Source organism: Lemur catta, chromosome 11, assembly GCF_020740605.2.
Source record: "Lemur catta isolate mLemCat1 chromosome 11, mLemCat1.pri, whole genome shotgun sequence".
In the NCBI taxonomy this organism is placed as follows: domain Eukaryota; kingdom Metazoa; phylum Chordata; class Mammalia; order Primates; family Lemuridae; genus Lemur; species Lemur catta.
In genome coordinates, this window is record NC_059138.1 from 28,679,080 (window position 1) to 28,706,658 (window position 27,579).

General features: G+C 36.6%; 1 protein-coding gene and 1 non-coding gene across 2 annotated transcripts in view; one reads left to right on the top strand and one right to left on the bottom strand.

Annotated features, from left to right (window-relative positions):
• CFTR (CF transmembrane conductance regulator) overlaps window positions 1–27,579 on the bottom strand; it is a 142,698-nt gene that overhangs the window by 16,540 nt on the left and 98,579 nt on the right. The window contains exons 22-23 of the mRNA XM_045564145.1: window positions 19,427–19,678; window positions 5,514–5,669 (exon numbers count right to left, since the gene is read on the bottom strand). Of these exons, the coding sequence (XP_045420101.1) occupies window positions 5,514–5,669; window positions 19,427–19,678 (408 nt within the window). The remainder of the gene's footprint in view (window positions 1–5,513; window positions 5,670–19,426; window positions 19,679–27,579) is intronic.
• LOC123647900 lies at window positions 18,126–18,230 on the top strand. Its single transcript, XR_006738426.1, has one exon. It is a non-coding gene; the product is annotated as a small nucleolar RNA U13 (small nucleolar RNA).

Below are 27,579 nucleotides of genomic sequence, written 5' to 3' on the forward strand. Positions count from 1 at the left end.
ACAGAAGTGGGAGGAATGACTCTTTACCTTTAAGTATACAGGGCCCTTTTGTTGTGGCTCAGAAGGAATATATTTATACACACACACACACACACACACATATATACATATATCATGTATAGGTCTATTAAAATGTGGTGTGGCCTAAATGCTTATAAGTATCACAGTGGTTTTATCTTCCTTTTTGACAATGTCAGCAACATTTTCTTATAAATTGAATCTATATAATAAAAATCTATCCAATGTGAACAAATCGAGATCCTAAAGTTGCATTAGAGAATGTTTAAAAATAAGTTTTGCTAGGAAAAAACAAGTAAGTGTTGCTTTGGGTTTTTTGTTTGTTGGTTGGTTGGTTTGTTTTTAGAGACAGGGTCTTGCTTTGTCACCCTGGCTACAGTACAGTGGTATGATCATAGCTCACTGTAGCCTCAAAAAACTGCAGGGTTCAAGTGATCCTCCTGCCTCAGCCTCCCAAATAGCTGAGAGTACAGTTGCATGCCACTGTGCCTGGTTAACTTTTCTTATTTTTGTAAAGACGTGGTCTCACTATGTTGTCCAGGGTGGTCTTCAACTCCTGGCCTCAAGCAATCCTCTTGCCTCAGCCTCCCAAAGTGTGGGGTTACAGATGTGAGCCACAGCACTCAGCCTGTTTTGCTTTTAAGAATGGCTATTAGCTAGGACAAGATGAATAAAATATTCCTCAGTCAAAATTATTTAAGATTTATAACAAATACAGAATAATTTTATAATATCAATGTACATATCATATATTTGTATGTAAATGATTACATACAAGATATATAAGCTGTTTCCTGTAAAATTATGTAACGCTTCACAACCTTTTTATACTACAACTTTTAGGATACATATTTTCAGAGGTAGCATAAAAAATGTTTTCCTGATCTGACCAAATTATCAAAAATTTTACATTTTTAGGCTCAGAAGTAATAAAACTGTGTTATACTTTTCCCCACACCAGTTAAATTTCTCTTCACTCTTGAATTCAGCACTGCACCCTCACTGTCCTCATTTTAGTCTAGACTCTTGTCACATCACAGCTGGAGAGTTTCATAGCCCACGTCCCTACTTCTCCTGTTGCCTCCCCAAGTCCATCCTCCACATGCCACCAGCAACAGCATGATCCTCTACCACCCTTTCACCAGCCTCTTCCTCATTCAAAAAGAGTCAACCCACACTGCACTGGGCCATGCTGGCACTTGACACGTCTTTCCCTCTTTTTCCTACTACTCCCTAACATGTGGCTTCCCCTGACTCTCTGCATCCCAATGTTTTCAGTTCCCATCTTTGTACTTGTACATAATCTTCCTTTCAGGCATCCTGGAATACCCTCTCCACACCTCTATGCCCCCAAACTTTCTAAAATCTACAAGTTTTATGACCCTTTATGGCTGACCTTAATTATCACCCTCTTTGTGAAACTGTCCACACTTATCTGTTCATTCCTGTTGTATATACATCCAATCCAATACAAAGATGAAGGAGACATGATCCCTTGTCCTCAAGGGACTATAAATAATAACCACCACCACAATATAATATATTGTACTTACTATGTGCCAGGAAGGAGTCTACGTACTTTACCTGTATTAATTCATTCAGTCCTCACAAAAACATAATGAAGTAGTTACTAACATTATATTTACTTTGTGAACAAGGAAAGTGAATCCCAGAGAAATTAAATGACTTGCCTAATATTATACAGATTAAAACCCGGATGCTGGTAGAACTACAATCCCTTGTAAAAGAGATCAAGCATTTAGTGACTCAACACAATACAGTGTATATTGAATTCTTATCATGGAAGTTATTGTGTTATCTACTCTATAAGAGATAAAAAAAATTAGTAAGGAAAAAAATCTATATTTCATTTAGCATTTCTGTTATATTCTTTTTGCTAGTCTGTTTCCATTGTCAATGATCTTGTGTTTAAATCTTGCTTCCTTAACTGAATGTCTGCAAAGTGTTTATGGCACTAAGTGGAAAGAAACAAATCCACAGATAACTGAATGAGAACTTCTAATACAAGACATTTCAAAAACACCAGGAGAGATTTATAAACAAGGTTCTAGAGCCTATGTGGGACTGGAATGTGGGAGTAGAATGTTGGGGCTGGAGTGAAAAACCTAAATGTTGCTCTCAAATGTTTAATCTGTGTGCAACATATAATGGAGGGACACAAGGAAAAAGATAGAAAGGCACAGCAGTGGGAGGAGGAAAAAGGGAAGGACACACTGATGTGGTGGAGTAGGGACATGAGGGCTTGGGGCTGGCCTTTCCCTCACCATTACCCATAGCACTCTCTGACTAGCCCATGCCTTGACCCAGGACTATAGCTAACTACCTATATTTAATTTATCATTTTGGTTATATTCTGTCTTCCTTTGATCTTTGACTTATGACAATGGATGTAATTTTGAGCTTCTCATTAGAAGCTCATGGCAGATCAAGGACAAGTGCCAGCTATACCTTTTGCATAACTACAGAAGCTGTAATACTTAAAATTTTAAGCATACACATGGGATTTAATAACTAATTATTAAATTGTTAATTATAAAGCTGGATGAGAACTGCTATACCCCTGACTTCCTCATTCAGATCTACAGATACAAGTTTTGGCCCCGTCTCATATCCCACAGAGCCAAAGATGCCCCAACTCTGTGGTGGGAGTTGTGTGAGCACAGATTATTTTCAGATCATAAAGTCTCATTGCAAGAATAGGCCTAGTCATTTCCTCAGAATAGCTTGCAGTCTTTTAAATTTGTAACCGAAGTTTTAAAACTATATTTAAAAATTATTTTTCTGTTTTTTATGAATTAAGTACTTAACAGGATTAAAAGTTAATGAAGCATTTTAAATCTCGGTGTTCAAATTACCTAAACCAATGGGACTCTGACTAAAAGCCTCACTGTCTCCTTTTCATGACCTCATAGATCACAGGTAGAGTAGAACATATTAAGGGAGGTTCTAACTGGAAATGTACACAATAGTGTCTCTTCTAAGCTGGCGCAGTCTCCAAGATTGCTTTCTAGCTTACAGGAGGGAAGAACATTAAAAAAACAAAAAAACTGCAAGGACTTGCCAAAACCAATGGCACCTTGTGATTCCACAGCTGGTGTCTCAGGATCACTATGAGAAAGAGAGGAAGTTTCTTGTTCAAAGTTCCTGTTTCATGTGTCTGAAAACAAGTGACTAATTGATCCAGAGATCTCTAATGTCTCAATGCCAGAGATCATCAGAACTATGCCCTTACAAGGTCTAGGAGATGGAAGAAAGAAAAAAATGGAAAAGCAAATAAAACTAGCTCTCCTTAGATTTTTCTTCCTTTTTTTTTTTTTCTAAAGATCAAACTCCAGGAAAGGAAAAAATTACTTAATTTGAACTTTCAAAGAAAAGTTAGAAAAATAAAAGCAGCTCTTGGTTTGGACATCAAAAATATATGAGGAGTTTGCCCTCACATATTTTCTTGGGCATTCACATAATGTTCAAAAATTGTCACAGTGGGCTGAGCGCGGTGGCTCATGCCTGTAATCCTAGCACTCTGGGAGGCTGAGGTGGGAGCATTGCTTGAGCTCAGGAATTCAAGACCAGCCTGAGCAAGAGTGAGACCGTCTCTACTAAAAATAGAAAAATTTAGCTGAGCACAGTGGCACATGCCTGTAGTCCCAGCTTCTTGGGAGGCTGAGGCAGAGGGATGGCTTGAGCCCAAGAGTTTGACATTGCAGTGAGCTACAATGATGCCACTGCACTCTAGCCTGGATGACAGAGTGAGAATCTGTCTCAAACAACAACAACAACAACAACAACAACAACAAAATTGTCACAGTGGAAGAAATAGTACATTCTGTCTACAGATGTCCTTGTAATACTAAAAGACAGTCTCATAAACCAGGATCATAAACATATACATGAGAAGCATCTATATCAGCATCATCAAACATTTCTGAAGGAATCTTTGAAAGTATTTGTTGCTTAGTTTATATAAAGCTTGAAGCTATAGAAGAGGGAAAATGAAAAAAGGCAAATTTGGAAGATTCACTTTGACAGAAAGGCAAGACAAAGAATTTTCATAACTCTGGCCCATGTAGTCTTGGTTCAGGTCTTGCATATTTAGATTCATAAGTAGAGCATGCAATAAAACAAAAACCTTTGCACTATGTGGCAGAGAACCTAAAGGATTTCCAGTGAAACTGAAATTAATTTTTAAAGCTTAGCTTATTGTAACGGCAGATTTATGTGAGCAAGAACAACAAAACCTAAAAGTTTCACTGTTTTTAATTAAAAATGGGACCAAAAGACTAAGGTTAAACTGAATCACAACACTTCTCTGACAAGTTCTCTGATTCTATTTTATGTTTTTCAACATTTTTATTTTGCCTAATGCTATCACCTTGGGATACTTGTATTTCCAGCGTTTCTTTATCCATAGACCATCGGACAATCACTTTTTTCTTTCTGAAGAAACAATACTGTTTTTAAAACTCCAACCAGGATTAAGCTTTTGGCAGCATAGCAAAAGTCTACACAAATGAATTAAAAGCATCAGTCTAGCAGTTAGAATATTTAGTGCCTCATTAGTTGAAAGGAGCAATGTTCCACAAAGGTAATCTATCAAGAAATACAAGCTTTTTTCTTGGTCTAGATTTGTAGTCAATCCACCTGGAGATGCTCCTGACATTTTAATTTTGTGCTAAAAGTAGAGAAGTGTTAGAAAGAACCATGGCAGTGGAATGGATTCAGTGCCCGTTAGTACAAAGGGAGGAAAAATGATCATTAAAACAGTGAATATACCCAGAGAGATGAGAGCAAATACTAGCAGAAATACAACAAACGCCTTTCAAATTTGGTCTCTGTAAAGACATTTCTTGGTTTCCATTTAGATCATTTTTAACTAGAACCATTGCTATTTCTCTCATATACAAGAAGTACTCTTGCACAATAACATAGATAGAATGATACCAAGCCAGTGAGGCTAAAGATCCTTTGTGACCCAAATCAAAGAGTGACATTTAAAAAAAAAAAAAGCTACAGAGTAATCTGACATGGTTCATCCTATCCAAAGTACAAAAAACAATCATTACACTTTCTATTTTCAATTCCACTAGCTCATGCTTCCAAGTGTTTGTTATTTCAGGAGCATCTTTTATGCTCTTGCAAAGTATTTCTCAACCTGCTGTGACTGCTAAGTTGGAGTTCAGACCACTGAAGCAGGGGGCGGAAAAAGCTGGTAAAAACAAAAGCCCCAGGTTCCTGCTGCAGACTGTCTTCTGGGAAATGTTATCAAAACTATAAACATTTCAATCAATATAAGTCACATAAAATCCCAAATTTTCAGAAAATTTTTTATGCCTATGAAAAGACTGCATTGAAGAAAAAAGATGGCAATGCATCACAAATATATTTTGCAGCGTAATGTGAATTTCTTGAGCACAAGTGTCAAATAGAGGTAAAAATGCAATATAGTTGCTTTTTTCTGGCTAAGTCTTTTTGCTCACCTGCGGTATCACTCCAAAGGCTTTCCTCCACTGTTGCAAAGTTATTGAATCCCAAGAGACACCATCAATATGGATTTCTCCTTCAGTGTTCAGTAGTCTCAAAAAAGCTGATAACAAGGTGCTCTTCCCTGATCCAGTTCTTCCCAAGAGGCCCACCTGTAAGGTAAAAGTGATGGGATTATTCCTGTGACAATCAGATCCATGCCTTAAATGTAATTCAGCATTGGACTCCAATAAAAACCATTGAAATACTTTCTCGTGTCATTAGATTTTCACTTACTCATTCAAACCTTTCTGCACATACCCAATCCTGACCAACATTGACACGTGGTGAAGAGCAATGCTGGAACACAATAGAGAAACTGGTGATAAGTAATTGGACCCCTGATGCTGGCTTCATTTATCACTGACCTTTACTAAACATTGAAAATGCCCATTTTGCATTAAAGACAAGCAAAGATAGAATGTCTTCATGCACATCACCTCTAAAGACGGGCTCAAGCCAGAAGCAGAGACCTGCAGCTTGATCTAGGCCCCAAAGTGGATATGAGTTGAAAGTTAATTAATCTGAAATAGTTCTAAAATTTAGTATGTTAGACAATAATATTTAATATTACTGTCCCCAACAAGTTAATTATGTCAAGTTCAGGCCTAACAATAAACAAGAATATGTTCAGGCAGCAGTATCCTCTCAGGGAAGGCAGGTCAAACCAAGGCTTACCATGCCTCAGTGGACTAGCACTTTAGACAGTTGTCAAATCAAATTCTTACATCCACCCTGATTGGCAAGATAGGAATTTTGGGAAGCAAAAAGGATATTAAGGAAAAGAAAAAAACTATTCTTGTTACCTAAAATTAGTAAGAGCATAGCATGGAAATGAGAACATCATGTAGTACTGTGGGTGGTCCACAGACAGCCCCAACTCTGAGTTCTGATGTCAGCTCAATAGCCAGCACTTGAAGGTGATTTGAACAGGGTAGAACAGTCCTGCAGTCATTGGCTGACCATTAAATGAACTGCCTGACATTTGGTGGCACTGAATAACTGTTCTGCAGTCCTCAACCTCCATCTGTGGCTGGTTAGGAACTGGGCACACAGCAGGGAGGGTGGGGAGCCAGCGAAGCTTCATCTGTATTTACAGCTGCTCCTCATCCTTCACATCACCACATAAGCTCCGCCTCTTCTCAGATCAGCGGCAGCATTAGATTCTCATAGGATCGTGAACCCTCCTGTAAACTGCACGTCAGGGATCTCAGCTGGGTGCTTCTTATGAGAATCTAATGCCTGATGATCTGAGGTGGAGCTGAGGCAGTGATGCTAGTGCTGGGGAGCGCCTGCAAACACACATTATCATTATTAGAGAGGTTTGACTGCACAATAAATGGAAGGCACTTGAATCATCCCAAACCCTTCTCTTCCCCACCACCATCCGTGGAAAAATTGTCTTCCATGAAACTGGTCCTGGTGGCAAAAAGGTTGGGGACCACAGCCTTACATCATTCTATTAATATATTCTTTAATCATTTGGCCTTTTTATAGTATAGCTAAGCAAATGATCTTTTAAAGTAGTACTTTTCAACTACCTGTGGTGAAGGATGGTTTTGTTTTATTTTTTAATTTTCAATTCACTGCAAATTAGTACTTTTGAATATATATAAGAAAATGAATTTCTAAATGTTTACTCTCAATTTCTGTACTTATCTTGTCACAGACCAGTAACAGTTTGTAAACTAGAACCAGTGCATGGACCACAGTATATATTTTAGAGTATATAACAACCTTTAATAATAATAATAATAATAATTTATTCATGCCTATAGTCCCAGCTACTTGGGAGGCTGAGGTGGGAGGACTGCTTGAGCCCAGGAGTTCAAAGTCAGCCTAGGTAACATAGCAAGACCCTGTCTCAAAAAAGAATTAATAATCATATCATCTAAGTATAATGACAATTTTCATTTCTTCCTTTTCAATACTAATGCCTAGAATTTATTATTGTCTTATTGCATTGGCTAGGACCTCTACCACATTGTTGAATAGAAATTAGATAGGGGGCATGGATATCAGGTTCATGATTTTAAAGGGAATACTTGTAAAGTTTTCACATTCCAAAAATATATACAACTATGATATATCAATAAAAAAATTAAAAAGTTTCCACATTTAGGATAAGAAAAAAAAAATAGCTTACAGACCACTTATTAGAAACCTGGTGATGAACTAGGCCTTTGGGATAAGAGGGTAAACAATAATGACGCAATTGTCTTCCTATCTATCGTACGAGCCCTACAATGGGACTTTCACAAGTTTGTTCTCTGAGTCAATTGAGAAAACCAGATCAACCAAATGTTCTACACAACATCCTGCTGAGTTTCTTCATAGTAATAATCATAGTTACTATTTTATTTATTTTTTCTTGATCATTGCTTGTCTTCACCCTAAGAATATAAGTTCAACAAGAGCAGGGTACTCTATCTTGTTTTCCATTGAATTCCCAGCACCTGGCATAGTGCTTGGTTTACACAAAGTGCTCAACAAATATGTGGATTGACTGAGAGATAGTCAGATGGAAGGATTGATGGACGGATGATCAGATGAATGAAAAAATGTATTTAGCTGATCTAATAAACATTAATAAATGGATTCAGTCAATTTTGGTCAATTACCAGATCAACTCTTAACTTTAAAATCTTGTGAAATTTCATGTGCACATTTCCAATTCTGAATCGGCCCTTGTTGCACAAGCACATTCACTGTATGTCATGACTTTTCAAACACAACAGCAAAACTTTGTATAAGCCATCTGAATATGCTCAGTCAGGGCGAGGTATGGGGGAAGAGAATAAAAGCAAGTTCCGTAGGTGGAAGTGACTTACTCTAAGGTTAATCATATCAAGAATTTTTGGTGAAAGTGCCTTGAGATCTAAATCCCTATATCATTAGTCAGGGTTCTAATGATGACTAGATAAATGACCACCTTCTCTTTCCTTCAGAAACAAATAGTGAAATCTTTAGGGAACTCAGTTTTTATGTTGGGATAAGACTGGATCAAGATGTAATTTGTAAATCTTTTGTTTAGCTTTACAGTTTTTTTTAGCTATTGCTCTGGTTTCCTTATATCATTAAACTGTTGGTCATGCATTATGTCTGACGTGTTTTCCAACAGCTAGGAATCACATTGGTTTTTACCTATGTTTATATAATTGGCACATAATAATTCTTTTCCGGGGTTTGTTTTTCCAGGCTTCTCAGCGATCTGTTGAGTAAGGCTAGAGTACTTCCTGCAAACAAGCTTTTAAAGACATACCCTAATTCTAAGTCAGTATTTTCTGGTAAATTCAATGCACCTCCTCCCTGAGAAGTTTGGATCAAGATAAATCAAAATATTATGTGGAGCGTTAAACAGTGTTAAGTTTGGTGCTAGCTGTAATTGCATTGTATTGTTCCATGAATAGAACGTTCTCAGTACATTCCTTTCAAGGTGTCTTACTCACCATTTTAATAGTGTAATAAGTGAAAACCTCTTGTAATTATTTTTCATTTCCTTGTGGTTTCCAGAAATCAAGATGCCAAGTCAAGTGAAATTTATATCCACATGGTGATTACAATTTAATGTTTTATATGTCCATATATCTCTGTTAATAAAACAGTCTTGAGAATATGCTATCCATAAACCCAGTATAAGTTACTGAATGATTCAACTACTTAACATCTATTTTCATCAAGTCAAAAAGTGGGGTATATGTTTAATAAATCAAACAGGCACTTAGGTGATTGTGCTGATATGATTGAACCCTTGATACTCTTATAAATTATTTCTGGCATAGTATTTTGAAAGGACTACAAATGGAGAAAGCAGCTAAATTCACACAAAAGATCTTAAAGTACTATTAAATATCTTTTTACTCAGAGAACTGTCCAGTACTATATGCAATATATCATCTGAGGAATTTTGATAAGTCCAGGTTTATAATGAAGAACCTGACTCCAAATTAAGGTCCAAGCCTAAATTTTGAGAGGAAAAAAGAAAAGAAAAAAAAGATATTCTAGTTGGAGGAAGGTGATATGGCTATTAAAATTTAGACAACAAGTCAAAAGCTTTTAAGAAAAAACTATTTGAAGTCAGTGGTGTGTGCCTGTAGTCCCAGCCCGGGTGTCCAAGGCTGCAGTGAGATATGGTCCTGTCACTGCACTCCAGCCTTGGGGACAGAACAAGACCCTATCTCAAAAAAAGAAAGAAAGAAAGAAAAGAAGAAAGAAGGAAAAAGAAAAGAAAGAAAACTATTTGAGATTAAAAAGAAAAATAGATTTTTAAAGTAACAGTTGTGAAATAGGACTACATTTCTCATGCTTTGAAAATAAAAACCTTTAAAGTATAGGTTCTGTGAATTAAAGGACTCAATTCAGAGCAAATAAAGTAATGACATCTTTCCCCTAAAGTAATTGCTATGGACAAAGTGTTTTAATATGAAGATTGAATAATTTTTCTGCACAAAATATTGATTTTTTCACCTATTCACCACATAGCCAAGAACATAGAAATCCATTAAAAATGAAATGAGATACCCACTTAAGCCCTTAATTTTCAACGGCTTTCTGCCCCCCCCCCAAGAAGAGTAATTAGCCCACAGCTGAATTTGCAGTGTTTTTGGATATCCAAAATAGTATACTAAATTTGAGTCTACTTCTGTTTGCAAGATGCTGTTAATATGTTCCAAAGACAAGGCAGTAGAAATGACTTTTTTTTTTTGAGACAGGCTCTTGTTCTGTCACCCCAGCTACAGTGTAGTGGTGTCATCATAGCTCACCGCAACCTCAAACTCCTGGGCTCAGGTGATTGAGTCACAGCCTGCCACAGCCTCCCACATAGCTGGAATGACAGTCAAGCACCACCATGCCTGGCTAGTTTTTCCATTTTTTGTAGGTCTTGCTCTTGCTCAGGCTGGACTCAAACTCCTGAACTCAAGCAACCCTCCTGCCTTGGCCTCCTAAAGTGCTAGAATTACAGGCATGAGCCACCACACTTGGCCCAGAAATGACATTCTTATGAGACCTACTCAGAATGACATTTTAAGAATCAATTCCTAGTCTAAGGTAGCTTATGACTTACAAATATATATAAGCCATTCATTCACTCATTATCTATTAAGACATTACCTAATGTGCTATGCAAAGGAATAAAAAAATTAAAAACAGGACTTCCAGGTTCTGGTCTGGCTTGTACGAAGCTTGGAAGTGGCCACTCTACCCTAACAACAAGGAGAAGGCTGAGCAAACTGAAAGATCAACAACTATTTTAGATCTACCAGAGATGTGAGGTCACAGGGCAAACCACTGCCTCCCCCAAAACTGAAGAGACAGACAAGCAGATACAGAGAATTACAACTTACAGGACAGAAACCAACAAGTAGAAACCTCTGAGGGATCTAGTACTAGGGTAAGAAAACCTAAAATGTAACTGACAAATTGCTGGAGACTCAGTGTAGACAAGTCTGAGACTAAGAAAATTCCAAGGGGCCCAGGCATGGGAGGACCTCTGTACTTTTATGAGTTTTGCCTCCAGAATCCCTATCAGGTTCTCACATTGAAGATCAGAGATCCCCTCATGTTTCTAGCAGGTAGAGGGGAAAAGTAAACATTTTGAAATATGCCAGAGTATTCTGCTCCTCTTTGCAGGCCTGACCTCCAGAGAAACTATTTTACCATGCCTAACCTATTAGGGGGTCTTCCAGAGCCTAACAGACCTAGGGGAAGGGAAATAACTGGACCCCATCCCACTCTAGCCATTCTGTCCTATCTAAGGGCATGAAAAAGCTGAGAAGCACTTGTGAAGTTCATAGCCCAAACGAACAGGCTCACAAAAAGATAAAGGTCTCATCAAAGGACTATAGAATGCTTCTCCCACCACCCCCCCCCAACACACCTTACCACTACATTACTACAGGCCTGTTTACTACAGTTCCTTTTATCCAGCACATCATGTCCACCTGTTGACAAAAAATTACAAGGCATACTAAAAGGTAAAAAACACACTTCAAAGACACAGAACCAGATTTAGACATGACAGGGATGTTGCAATAAATAGACCAAGAATTTAAAACAACTATGATTAATGTGCTAAGAGCTTTAATGGAAAAATTAGATAATATGCAAGAACAGATGGATAATGTAAGCAGAGAAATGGAAATTCTAAGACAGAATCAAAAGAGATTCTAGAGATCAAAAACAATTGTAACAAAAATGAAGAATGCTTTTGATGGCCTCATTAGTAGACTGAACATGGCTGAGTAAAGAATCTCTGAGCCTGGGGATATGTCAATAGAATCTTCCAACACTGAAAAGCAAAGAAAAAAAGACTGAAAAAAGAACACAATATCCAAGAACTGTGAAATAACTACAAAAATTATACCACAGGTGTAATGGGAATACTAGAATAAAAAGGAAAAAAAGGAGAAGAAATATTTGAAACAATAATAACTAAGAATTTCCCCAAGGTAGTGTCAGATACCATAACATATACCCAAGAAGCTCAGAGTAAAACAAGCAGAATAATGCCAAAAAACTACACATAGACATATCATATTCAAACTGAAGAAAATCAAAGAAAAAGATAAAGAAAAAATCTTGAAAAAAGCCGGAAGAAAAAATACCTTACCTATAGAAAATAAAAGAATTACATCTAACTTCTCAGAAACCATGCAAGCAAGAAGAGAATGGAACGAAAATATTTAAAAGTTTTGAGAAAAAGAACCCCCCAATCTAGAATTCTGTACCCTGTGAAATTATCCTTTAAAAGTGAAGGAGAAATAAAGTCTTTACCAGACAAACAAAAATTGATGGAATTTGTTGTCAGTAGACCTGTCTATCAAGCAATATTAAAAGAAGTTTCTCTGAGAAAAGGAAAATAATATAGGTTAGAAACTTGAATCTACATAAAAAAAAGGAAGAATATTGGAGAATGAATGAGGGAAAATTAGTACTTTTATTTTTCTTATTAATTGATCTCATCTCACAAATAACAGTTTGCTCAAAATAATAATTATAACTATGTATGCAATCATATATATGTATATAATTAAGTATACATGTATATAAGTGAAGCGATAGCAACAATACAAGGGACAGGAGGGAGGAATAGGGAATATTTTGTTATTACAAGGTACTTGCACTATTCATGAGATGGTATTATATTATTTGAAAATGGACTTCAATTAGTTGTAAAATGTATAGGGCAACCACTAAAAATGATTACAAAAAAGTAGAATTGACATACTAAGAAAGGAGAGAAATGGAATCATACAAAATGCTCCATTAAAACCACAATGGAAAGAAAAAGAGTAGAAGATAAAAACAAGAACAAAGAACAAAGGCAATAAACACAAAATAGTAAAAAATATGGCATATATTTAACTATAGCAATAACACTTAAAATACCAATAGACTACATCAATTAACAAAGATTGTCAGAGTAGGTTAAAAATCAAGACTCAACTACATGTTGTCTATAAGAAACTTACTTTAAATTTGAAGCCACATATATTATAGATTAAAAGTAAAGGGATGAAGAAAGTTAAACCATATTAATACTAATTAAAAGAAAATTAAAGTAGTTATATTACTTTCAGAGAGAACAGACTTCAGAGCAAGCAAAGTTATCAGAAATAAAGAGGGGCATTACACAAGGATAAAGGAGTTATTTCTCTAAAATACATACCAATTCTTGATGTGTATATGCAAAGCAACAAAGTATCAAAAGATGTGAAGCAAAAAATGATAGAACTATAAGGAAAAATAGAAAAATCCACTATTATAGTTAGAGGCTTCAATCCCCCTCTATTAAAAAATGGACAGATCCAACAGGCAGAAAATCAGTAAAGACATAGTTGAATTCAATAGCACCATCAATCAAGTGGATAGAATTGACATCTTTAGACTACATTTAACAACGGCAGAATACACGTTCTTCTCAAGCTCACATAGAACATTCACCAAGACAGACCACATTCTGGGCCATAAAACATACCTTAACAAATTAAAAAAAAAATCATAGAACGTATGTTCTCAGACCACAGTGGAATTAAACTAGAAATCAATAAGAGAAAGATAGTTAGAAAATCAAAAAATATTTGGCAATTAAACAACACAATTTTAAATAACACATGCGTCAAAAGAGAAATATCAAGAGACATTTTAAAATATTTTGAACTAAATGAACATGAAAATACAATTTATGAAAATTTGCAAAATCAGTGCTTAGAGGGAAATTTGTATCATTGAATGTACATATTAGAAAAGAAAAAGAACATAAAATCAGTCATATAAGCTTCCACCTTAGAAAGCTAGAAGAGCAAATTAAATCTAAAGTAAGAAGAAAAAGAGAAATCTTTCTTCAGAAACTGAAAACAGGCTGGGTGTGGTGGCTCACGCCTATAATCCTAGCACTCTGGGAAGCTGAGGCGGGTGGATCGTTTGAGCTCAGGAGTTTGAGACCAGCCTGAGCAAGAGCGAGACCCCATATCTACTAAAAATAGAAAGAAATTAGCTGGACAACTAAAATACATACAAAAAAAAAAAATTAGCCGGGCATGGTGGCACATGCCTGTAGTCCCAGCTACTCAGGAGGCTGAGGCAGAAGGATCACTTGAACCCAGGAGTTTGAGGTTGCTGTGAGCTAGGCTGACGTCATTGCACTCTAGCCTGGGCAACAGAGTGAGACTGTCTAAAAAACAAACAAACAAAAAAACCTACAGCTAGCATAATACTTAATGGTAAGAAACTTGGAGTTTTCCCACTAAGATCAGGAATAAGGCAAAGATACATATCCCTTCTCACTATTAATCTCAACATCATACTAGAAGTCTCAGCTAATGCAATAAGACAAGAAAAGGAGATAAAAGGTACACAGATTGGAAAGAAGGAAATAAAACTTTATGTTCACAAATGACATGATCATCTATGCAGAAAATCAGAAAGAATTGACAAAAAAATTCTTTAAACTAATAAGTGATTATAGCAAGGTAGCAAGATACAAGGTTAATATGCAAAAATTAATTGCATTCCTATATAACAGCAATAAAAAAGTGGAATTTGAAATGAAAATCATAATGGGATTTGCATTAGCACCTCAAAAATAAAATACTTACGTATAAGATATAACAAAATATGTAAAAGATCTACATGAGAAAAATATCAAACTCTGATTAAAGAAATCAAAGAACCAAATAAATTGAGAAACATTTCATGTTCATGGATATGAAGAGTCAATATTGTCAAGATATCAGTTCTTCATAATTAAAATCCCAGATAGTTATTTTGTGGATACTGGCAAACTGATTCTTAAGTTTATAAAAAGATGTAAAAGACTCAGAATATTCAACACAAATATTGAAAGAGAAGAGAAGTCAGAGGACTGACACTACCCAAACTCTGTAACTGTGGCTTGTAGTTGACTTAAAAGATTGAGACAGCACAATCTCAAATACCTTCAGTTTTCCAACTCTGTGCTCAAAGGTTCTCTTTAACTCCATTTATCTCCTTTCCTCCTATCTTGGAGAATATATACTTCTCCTCAGTGCAGAGAAAAATGCTTCCATATTGCATTTGATATGATCATCCCCTCAGACCAGTGTTCTTGCTTTCTACTTCCCACGACCAACACTGGTGTTCTACATAGCTTTTCATTTCAGTACTCACCCATTCCCTAATCCTTTGCAGTTGGTCTTCTACTCCCCTACACCTAATGGCTTTCTTAAACAGTAGCTTTCATGCTTGGTTGGGCATGCATCAGCACCACACTTCAAATACCAATGGCAAGGCCAGGTTGTCACCTGTACTTCTGACTGCCCATCTGTAAATTGCATGTTCCCAGGAATCCCTCCTCAGGTTTGATAATTTGCTAGAATGGCAGGCAAATCTCAGGAAAACAGTTTGCTTATAGGTTACCAGTTTATTATAAATGGATACAACTCAGGAACAGCCAGATGGGAGAGATATATAGAGAAAGGTATGTGGGAAGGGATGCTGAGCTTCTATGCTCTCTCCAGCCTACCACCTTCCCGGCACCTCAATGTGTTCACCAGCTCTCCACACCCCTTCAGTTAGGGTTCACAGAAAGGCTTCATTACACAGGTATGATTGATTAAATCATTGGCTACTGTTGATTGAACACAATCTCCAGCCCCTCACCCCTCCCTGCAGGCCAAGGGGTGGAGCTGAAAGTTCCAACCCAAGTCCCAGGGAACCAGTCCATCGTCACCCCATCTCTAGGGGCTTTCCAAAAACCACCTCATCAATATAAATTGGGGTGTGGTTGAAAGGGGATTGTTATGAATAACAAAGGATGCTCCTCTTTCATTTTGATTGCTCTAGAGCTATTTCAGGAACTGGGGACAAAAACAAATATTATAACAAAAGATGTTTCTATAGCTCTTATTATTTAGAAAATTCCCAGGGTTTTGGGAGCCAGGAGCCAGGATGAAGACCAAATATGTATTTATTACATATCAATATCACAACCACTTAGTATAAAATATACTAGGACTATCTGAGTCTTCAACTTTGTTGCTTTGGCTTTCAAGATCCACAATCTCTATCATCATTCTCCAGTCTCCTGTCCCATTATTTCCTTTGGGCATCCTCCAACCTGACTCAACCAGTCACTGTTTTTCTGTACATGCCCCATGCTTCATTCTATGCCCTCTGCCTGAAGCACCCTTCCTCACCAACCTTTACTTGTTCAAATACACAATTCAAGTCTCAAAGTCTCATTCTAAATGCCACTTCCTGTAGAAAACCTTCCCTGAATAGCCCAACTCTCTGCCAACTGATATGCTAACTGCTTCCTCCTCTGAATTCCCACAGCATTTTACCTGTATCTCTTATTCAAAGGCATATCAAGGTTTTTGAGGTACTGAAGCTTATAAATTTGGAGGGAGGGCTCTTTTCAAGAATAAAGATGATAAAATTATAAATACAAAATTAGGTACAGGAAGGGCTTTGGAAGGTGGCTTAGGCAAATGAAGGCCTTTCTAAACTTAAGCTTTGTTATCTTCACAATAAGTCTATCTCAGGTCTCATTGGATCTTATATTTCCCCTTTTAGATTATCATCTCCTGGAACAGACACTCTCTCTCTCTCTTTTTTTCTTTTCTCTCTCTCCAGACCTTCTGCTCCTCCATCTTCTTAACAGAAGCAATGGCATCTGGTGAAAAAGGACTTTGAGGTCAGACAGATCTGGATTTAAGATTCCTGCTTCTTCACTCACCTAATTGAACCTTAGTTTCCCCCATTGTGCGAAAGAAGCATAATAATACCTACCTTTGGGGTTACAATGAGATCAAATGTGATAGCAAATAAAGGTCTTTAAACAGTGCTTAGGACATGATAAGCTCTCAATAAACATTAGAGTCCCTCTTCCAATGTGTTAAACAAACAAACAAAAAAAAATAGGAAGCCATTGTTTTGGATTAAACTCTTGTACTAGGCCCCAGCAGACATGACTAAAAATCAAAATGGAGTAACCTACACTCACCAAACAGAAACTAACTTGTTATCTGGCCTTCTGAGAAATCTGGAGAGAGATAACAACCTGATTTCCCAAAAAGGCCAGTTTCAATCTTCAACGGGCATGATAAATAAAGTTCTCTGTATTTTAATCCTTAACCTGAAATAACCTGATGCTAACCAATCAGTTATTTTTCTATTGTTCAATCTCCTTGTTCCACCTTACAAGGAAAGTAACTTTGAAATGACCAATCCACTTTTTGCTCTGTGTTTCTGCTTTCTTTAGCCCTTTTTCTGTCTACAAAGCCAACCTCCTCTGCTCAACTAACTGGAACACTTATTTTATTTTATGTTATGAAGTGTTGCCCGATTCTAGAACCGCAAAGCCAATTGAGATGTTCAAACTAAATTTGTTGTCTTTCAACAGATGGCATGATCCACAGCCTTATGTAATTTTCAACTCCCCTAAAGTACCTAGAGAGTGCCTTGCAGTGGACAGTTACTGAACACACGTGGTTTGTTTTGTATATATGGGTTCAGAGCAAATGAAATGCTTGAGCATATTACTTCTTTCTCATTTTGCTACGTCTCTGGTTACTACTCTCACATCAGGAAAACTTCCCACAGTAACGAGGACTCTGAAAATTCTGTCACTCTACTTAGGGTTTGGTTGAATTTAATTTAGTGGGCAAATGAGCACCAATAAAGCAAAAGGGTAGGAGGATATCGGACAAGAGAAAGTCAGTTTACCACGGCTTACCACACTGGTTTTTATCAGCCTATTTGTTGGTATTGTTACATCAATGGCAGCACTTTTGGTGTCCATCTTGGTGAACCCCCAAAAAGACATCTTTAGCTGCCTATGGTATTCATTGATGTGCAAAGTAAAACAGAGAAATTAACTGTGCTTTTTCCAATGCAAGGGAGGAGCCAAGGCAAATGATTAATTTTACATATTTCCAAAGCATAACTAACATCTCTCCAAGTTCAATAATGAAGCAAAAAATGTCAAAAATGTCAGAGGTTTCATCAGGACTCTAATATAATCCAAATATGCACAAACATCCCCATTTTAATACTAGGGGAACATTCAATCTAAAATGTAAAATCTGATCTTTTTGTAGTTTGTAAGCGTGATGACTGGGAGCTCATGCGCATGCATGAGATGTGCCTCCCTCAAACTTTGTTTTGACATCATCACATTACCTGATGCGAAAAAAAAAATTTTAAATAAAATAAAATGTAAAGTCCTTCCATTTATTCCATTGAAAACTATTTTCCCTCAGGAAAAGAAAAAATAAAACAAATCCCATTCTTGAACAGAAATATAGAGGGTTAATTTTAGTGGCATGAGAATTCATTCATCCTACTTATAAGACAAAAAGGTGAATCAGATTTTCCAGCGTTCCATTTTAAGCCATTCAGCATGACACACAGGGACTTTTTGCTCAACCTATACTTTTCTTTATTTTACAGAACTTTGTACAATGTTTATCAAATAATCTGAAACTCACTGGCAAAACAGTCTCTCCTACGTTGGTGTTGGTGATGGTGGTCTAACATCTTTACAGGCTCTATCTCAATATGGTTAAGATCTCTATTTGCAATTAAATGCAAAGAGATGAAGTTTTTAAATTCAGTTTTATAAGAACTTCAATTAAAGAAAGAACTTTTTTCTATTTCAATTAAAAAAGAAAATCAATCAAAAATATATAATACTCTTGTCTAGATTTATAGAGCAGTCCAGAGTAAGAGATTTGAAGACAATATAAAACTATGTTTACAGAGCATAAAGTATACGGAGAATGATAATCTCCTTCTCCAACAATCAATTCCAAAAATCGGTATATATTAAGTTCCTTCTACGTGTTTATCCCAGTGCTGGGATCCATAAGAAATACTTTGAAACATTGCACAATTACTTATGCTTAATGAATATAGCAAATAATTTGGAAAAAATTAAAAATCTATATTCTGTTGAAAACTCCAAAAAACAAAACAAACATACTGAAAAACACTAAGAAAAAAAGTACCACTTGTTTGATAGAATGTAAATTAGATAAAATTTCAGACAACATTAGATTGAGTTAGCAATAAGACAGTTCTCTTATTGGAAGATATTTTCAAGATGGAAAATCTAAAACATGTTATAATTTTGGCTTATTTAACAGTTTTTTTAGTTAGCAACCTAGCAATTAATTAGAAATTCTGCAAGCACAATCACATTTAAAATAGACTTATTTGCAGATTCAGGACTCTGAAAATTCAATTTCATATGAAAAATAATAACTCGAAATATGTACGGTCAATATCAGTGCTAATCTATAACAGTAGTACTGACACATTGCCTTAGGTTAATGGGATTCACTTACTGAACACAGGTCTAACAATGCAAGCAGTGTTTAAATCTCACCCTCTGGCCAGGACTTATTGAGAAGGAAATGTTCTCTAATATGGCATTCCCACTGTCTATATATCTTGCTGTGAGGTCTTTGACAGTCATTTGGCCTCCTGAGGGCCAGATGTCATCTTTCTTCACGTGTGGATTCTCAAAAATCATAACTTTTGAGAGCTGGCAATCCTTGGATGGTTTGATTGACTTGGTAGATTTACCTTCTTCTGTTGGCATGTCAATAAACTTAAAGACTCGGCTCACAGATCGCATCTGAAATAAAAATAACAATATTTTATTTTTGTTTCAGAACTGTAGACAATTTCATAATCAGTTGGATATTTTCAAAAAAACAACTTGTTAAGATGTGGCGCTTGCTACTCGTCACTCAGTTATTTGTCAAGTTTTCCATGATCTAACAGGAAATAATTGGATATAATTAAAAGCTTAACCAAAGAGAATTAACTAGGACTTGTATAAATGGGCTCTGTATGGGCCTGTTTATTTTTGTGATCAGTTAATTCTCAGTTATGCAAGCCACACATAAATAGCCAAACTATTCTCAAGGGAATAGATGATGTCAGAGGGAAATTTTATTTCTACTATGAGCTGCACTGCACCATGCTGTACAACTGGTGTATTATAATAAAATGTACCACACCTCAAAACCACTACTAAAGATCCTTGCTTTTCTCTCAAACTACCTTAATAACTAATTATAATTCTATATGTCAGCCATGTGGTAAGTGAACTTATGATGCTTAGTCAATTTTCAATAACTTCACCACAATCTTCAAACAAATTTAAGTCATTGGCATATATTTGTAGTTAAATAATTACATTTTTTACATAATTTACTTAAATATCAATTTCTAGTGCTAAACAAAATGTGACTATATATAAGCGTTATATTTAAAATTAAATATGTATCTGCTTTATAAATGTATTCATGTAACATTTAATAAACTATACCTTTAATGTGCACAGACATAAAATGGATCAAATATTTTTAAAGGTGTTTAATTAAACTCTTTAATAAGAGCATATTTCTCTGAACAATTATGATTTGTTGGAATTTGGAATATGATTTTTAAAATAGCCTGGCATATATTTAATGTAATAGTTATCCAATATATATTTGAACAATTAATAAATGAATAAAGGAATGAAATTAACAGGTGAAATGGGAAAAATCCTTTATCTTTAGTATGGAATGACTGGTGGAAAAGCAGAGGAGTTTAGATACTGATCCTGAATTGAACATTAAGAGTTCCATCTTAGCAATTCTAATTGTATTGCCTGTTTTCACATGCCATTGATCAAGCCTGCTGTGTTTGCAAAGTTCTTTCTTCTTTCTAGTGATTCTGTGCTTCAGTTTCCTTCATCTTGAAAGTATCTTTGAATTATCTTCATACTTATTCAAGATTCAAGAAAAGAATCTTTGGAAGTCAAACCCACTATTAATGGAAGTGAAAGGGGTCCAAAGCCCATACCCATCAAAAATAACTCCAGAGGAAGCAAAAGGCATATGGTCACTATTGTTCCCACATGTAATATTTTAAATTCTGAATTATGAGTGACTTTCAGGGGTGGTTAAATCCTTTTTCAGTTATTCTTGATTAATTTTGAATTGAAGCATACTCGTGCATTTTCACTGTCTTTAATTTTCATAGAGAGCTGCTAATCTAAATAAGGTCTGGAAGACAAATTAGAATTATAACTACCATTAAGATGAAACTGCCAGAGATATAGCTCAAACGCATTTAAAGTTATCTTATTGTATTTATCCTGCCTAAGAATACCATCCCTCTCTTGAAATCATTGAAGGAAACGCACAAATGTAGCTTTACTTTGTAAAATAGAGATGACATTTTCACCTGTCAATTCTGTGAAGAAGTATAAACTCATCTTTTGTCAAGCAAAACAAAAGACAGGAAAGTCACTATATAACAAAAATCCTTCACATTTTAATACTTCCAAGGCCTCAATAAACATTTAAATAGTGCTATCTAAACTACTCAAAATTGTATGTAGTGTTATTTGAAAATAAGGACTTTCAAAACCACTACTTTGGCAGCACTGGAATGAATACAGTATACAATTTTTTTTTTGTCTGAGGACTTGTGTTTGAGCACTGCAAATTACATTCTCCATTAGTGATGCTCACCACTGAAGGTGAATCCAGAACTTGCAAGGTTAAATTTAACAAATGGAATGTACCTACCAAATTCAGATAATGAAACTTTCCAACTCATACTTTCATATAATCTAGCTGCTTAAAGTGACCCCAGGACACACTATTGTTGTTATTCACAGTGTGGTCAAATATCCCTGACCAAGAACATGATATTTCATCTTAACAATGGGCACTGATCCACAGTATATAAGCAGACATTCATTCAATTCAATGGGTAAGAACATTTTCTAACAGGAAGAAAAAGTGGCAAGTGCAGACATTTGCATCATGGCCAGTTTTATAGCCACTAAAATGCCATTACTGAATAGATGATGTGGCCAGATAATATTATGAATTACTAACCAATTCCTTGTACCTCACAGACTTTCCAGCTTAGACATTCTACTTCCACTGCCTCTGGAAGGAGAAGCCACAACAGAATCAGAGCAGAGAAAATCAATTTTGGTCTTTCAAATTTCAAAAATGGGCTTTTGAAACTCAACTCAGATATTGACAGCTTGAAAATTTTAAGCCATATGAATATTGGCTTTTATGCTTCAAAACCAAAGCCTGAAGGACTCGAAGCATAGTGTTTATGTAAAAATAGTAGCCACAGATGAACTTATGATAGATGAGAAGCAGCCACTCTCCTCACCCCACAATCCAACTCAAGAAAGGTTGGGCTTAGACACCAGTTCCTCCAGGAAGGAGTTCTGTCTTGCAACCAAATCCTGGTTCTATCCTCAAGTAGACTTGGGTGATTTTATAACACAGAAGGGCTGTGCCTCAATTCCAAGGTGAATATTGGGAAAGAGGCATGCTGCAGAGAAGCTTTCAGTGCTTGTCAGGATAAGGGAGCAGTAGAGTGGTCATGGTTGCTTGACATGTCCAGGCACAGATGTGTAGGCATAGATTGATATAGCTTCAGCTTGCCCTGTTTTTTCCAGAGTAGTGCTGATGGGAAGCCAAATAATTTAAATATTTTGGCCCCTCAGGGACATGGAAGAAGCTGAGAGAAAGCTCATCAAAGGAGAGCTCACAATGAGGACCAGAAGGACAAAGACTCCATCTACCTGGATCATACACTGTTAGGTCAGATAGGAACATTAATGCCCCAAAGGCAGCGAGCATGGACAAGGGACAACATAGCGCCAGATATTCCCTCCTCCCCAATATCGTGGCATTCTGTAAACTCCACTCAGAACCCAGCAAGACCCCTGAGTTCACTGATACTGTTTCTTTCATTAAGTGGAATGTGTGTTGAAATAGAAAATGAAATCAACTATAGCAAAAGTAAAGTCATATTTCTTGCATACTTGTTTTTATAGACAAAGGTTCATAGCTGCTACCAGGGATGGATCCAGCCCGAAGCTTAAATAATTTAGGGGATTCTTCTTAAGAAAAAGAATCAAAATTATGTATATAAAATTAAGTATAGAGGCCAGGCATGGTGGCTCATGCCTGTAATCCTAGCACTCTGGGAGGCCAAGGTGGGAGGATCACTTGAGGTCAGGGATTCGAGACCAGCCTGAGCAAGAGTAAGACCCCGTCTCTTCTAAAAATAGAAAGAAATTAGCCAGACAACTAAATATATAGAGAGAAAATTAGCCGGGCATGGTGGAGCATGCCTGTAGTCCCAGCTACTTGGGAGGCTGAGGCAGAATGTTTGCTTGAGCCCAGGAGTTTGAGGCTGCTGTGAGCTAGGCTGATACCATGGCACTCTAGCCAGGGTGACAGAGTGAGTGAGACTCTGTCTCAAACAAACAAACAAAAACATTAAGTATAGGGCTTGCAAAAGGCTTCATGCAAGTGAGAGGACCCGAAGCTTATGTCTCATGGCCTTTCTGTTAAACCCATTCTGCCTATTACAGTAACTTTGTTCAATGCATTCCTTGTTGTATTCAAACAATAGACTGTACAAACCATTCCTCCCCATCTAGGGCTTAGCAACATGCAATCACTTAATAAATAAATAAATCTTTGTTAATAATGAATGGATTCATTATTCTACCTCCCATGCAGAAAGCAGTGTCTATGCAGGAAGAATGACATTAGCAAGTGATCCAGGTTGCAGTTTTACCCCTCAAAATATACGTTGTTATTTGGATTAGAGAGAAGTTATGACCTACTATACTATTTTTAGTCTCATCTATTTGCCTTCATTGAGCCTTTTAACCTGACTTAATCCTTTCACTCTTTTAGAGTGCCTACTAAACATTGCCACATGATACCTAAAAACTACTATGCCATTGTCCAGCCGAATAGATTGTACTGGATGGAAATTCAGATTTGGCAATTGTCAGAGTGACTGTGGATTGGCAAACTCATTAACCTCAGGCTGCTGTTTCCTGAACAATAAAGAGTCGCCTGAGGAGGAAGGAGGGGGCAGCTGTCTGAAGCAGCAAGTCTGCCCCACAAGCAGCAAAGTCTCACTGTGGCCACCACCAGCTGTGGTAGGAGCACTTTTCTTATAGTCTTTGAGAAGTAAAAGATGAAGCCAAAATGAGACCCAGGTACTGACACAATGAACCTATTCTTCATTTGTCGGAAAGAAAACTTGACATAATTTATGGAGATTTCTGTAAAATGATAGTTCAGCCAAAACAAGGTGAAATTTTTTTTTGCTTGAAAATCTTCTGCTTTAAATTCTGGTTTTATTATTTTATTATGCTCCCCAAATTCTCTGAGCACCTTGAGAAAGAGTCAGTCCTTAAAACTGAATCTCCTTATTTTTATAAGAATATCTAAAGTGACAAATCTAAGCAACAGAAGAACAAAGTGTTTGGGAGTATGACAGTCTTAACAAAAAGATAGCTCCGCAGCCTCATCTCAACCTTACTTTATAAAGGATGCATTTAAGCCAAGAAGAAAAAAGTCATTCTTTAACAAAGACACCTGTACCCGAATGTTTATAGAAGCACAATTCACAATCGCAAAGATGTGGAAACAACCCAAGTGCCCATCAATCCACGAATGGATTAGTAAACTGTGGCATATGTATACCATGGAGTACTACTCAGCTATAAGAAATAACGATGATACGACATCTCTTTGGTTCTCCTGGAGAGAGTTGGAACCCATTATATTAAGTGAAGTATCCAAAGAATGGAAAACCAAGCATCACATGTACTCATCAGAAAACTGGTTTCCCTGATCATCACCTAAATGCACATCGGGGAAGGATACCAATTGGATATCAGACTGAGATGGGGGGTGGAGGGAGGGGATGGGTGTATGCCTACATGATGAGTGCGTTGCACACCCTCTGGGGAATGGTCATGCTTGAAGGTGCAGACCCGGGGAGGTGGGGCGGGGAGGGGATGGAGGTATGACTACATGATGAGTGCCAGGCGCACTGTCTGGAGAATGGACACGCTTGGGACTCTGACTCAGGGGGATGGGCGGAACATGGACAATGTATATGACCTGAACTTATGTACCCCCATGATGAGCTGAAATGAAAAAAAAAAAAAAAAAGAAAAGAAAATGAAACAATGCTAACATCTCTATGAATATAAAAATAATGAATTATCTAGGGATAAATCTAACAAAAGCTATGTAAGAGCTTCACAGTAAAAATCTATATAATATTATTTTAAAAAGTGTTCAAAAATACTTGAGTAAATGGAAGGATACAGTATTTTCATTGACTGAGAAATATTAAAATATTGTTAAAAGTATCAGTTTATCACCAATTGATCTACGTATACAATGCCAGTGGAAATTTACAGATTTGTTTTATGTGAATAAGGTGAAACACAAATAGCTATTTCTGAAATGTATGTAGTAGTTATTCAGAGGACCAAGAAACAAGGAAAGCCAACATCCCGTTGAAGAAGAACAAAGATGAAACTTTCAACATGTTGTTAGAAGGCAGGATGGTAGTTATATTTAGGAAGAAAGGTTAGGATATTGGTTGAGAGGGGACAGACAGGGATAGATACCATACTTCTGAGGTGTTGGTCTTTTTCTTAACAAGAGTCATTAGTTAAATAATTGAGTTCAATTAGTGGTGATTTGCTGCCTCTACACTTATAATTTGTGTGCTATTTTGTACGTATGTTACATTTCAATAAAATTTTTTTAAGTTCTTTAAGAGACATTAAAAAAAAAAAAAAAGAAAATGATTCCTGATTTTCCTTTTCACTTTTTGTTGACAAATAGGAAAGAGAAGGCTTAAAGACCTATTCTAGTATGAGTCAGGAAGCCAGACTCCTCTCTCTCACAAAAATATTTGCTCTATTTCCTTTCATCCTTTTGGTTGTTTAGAAGCCAATGCATCAAAGTTATGTATTAACACCCAAACTACATGCCATAGTACCCTCAAAAGCCATGAGAATAGAAAATAATCTTCATACACCAGAGATCTGGCTGGCAACACTATAAAGAGACTTCATAATTGGTTGTTATAGGAAGATTGCAAGAAATAAATGTGAAGAAAATCATCTGAAAAACTGGAACAATTATGAAAAATGTCACATATTTTACAGGAGAAATATTCAAACTGTGAAGTATATAAAAGAGGATATTATCATGTTTTAAATCATAGATCCTTCCCAGTAGGCTCAAACTAAATGCTTTTCAATACTAACAGAGACCAGAGACCCGAGGCCAAATTAAAGCCATTAGCATAATCTTTAGTCCATGCACATAAACTTAAGAGCTAATGGTTATCAAGAAAACAGACTCTCTGGCCAAAATATATTCTTGAAATGCTGTTCTATGTTTCTGCTTCTATTACTTATGCTCCTAGAGTGTATAAAAATGTCAGTCAAATATCATGTTGCTATAAATTATTAACAGCGAAAATGAGTTATTTATTTATTTATTTGAAACAGAGTCTCACTCTGTTGCCCTGAGTAGAGTGCTGTGGTGTCAGCCTAGCTCACAGCAGCCTCAAACTCCTGGGCTCAAGCGATCCTCCTGCCTCAGCCTCTGGAGTAGCTGGGACTACGGGCACATGCCATCACACCCAGGTAATTTATTTATTTATTTATTTATTTATTTTTAGAGACAGAGTCTCACTATGTTGCCTGAGTTGGTCTGGAACTCATAGCCTCAAGTGACCCTCCCACCTCAGCCTCCTAAAACACTGGATTACAGGTGTGAGCCACTGCACCAGGCCAAAGCATCTTAATTTTGAAATATTGTGGCTTCCCTAAAGTACTCGGTCATTAAGCATCAACCTTTATATGTCTTGTAGTGATTTGTGATTTATATATGTATTGTTGATTGATACAGAATAAAAGTGATTTGCTGGCTGTCCAGCAATTCAAAAGTAAATTCTATCACATAGACCAGAGGTCAGCAAAACTATGACCCAGAGGCCATATCCAGCCACGCCCATTTGTTTACATATTGTCTATGGCTGCTTTGCCCTAGTGGGCTGAGCTGAGTTGCCATAGAAACCACATAGCCCACAAAGTTGAAAATATTTACTATTTCACCCTTTATAGAAGAAGTTGGCTGAGCCTTCTGCCATGATTCACAGAATATCAGAGCTAAAATAAATCTCAGAGAGCATCTACTTCAGTGATTCACAGCCTTGATACACATGTGAATCCCCTGGAGCACTTTTAAAAACATGGACACCATGCTCAGTCCCCCTGGCTCCCACTAAGAGAACTGACTTCATTGGTCTTAGTGGACCTTGAATAATCTGTATTTTTATAAAGCTTCCTCATGTGCTAACAGGTTGAGAACTTGTGATCTAATCCACACCTTCATTGTATAAATGAGAAATTCTAAACCTAGGAAGTTACAGTGACGCACAAAGCCCAATACATTTTCTAAACTTTTAGAACTTTGTTTATACTTCAGCAATCCCTTAGGGGACTCATTATGCCTATTCTACTAATTCAAGGCTCCGGAACATCATGATGGCATTTTCTTCGTTGGTTCTAGTAATACACTGGTTCACAGTTCTTTGATCAGCTCTGATAACTGCAGCAATGAACAACTTAATCAATGGATGGTGGCAGGTATGGACGGGATCCCT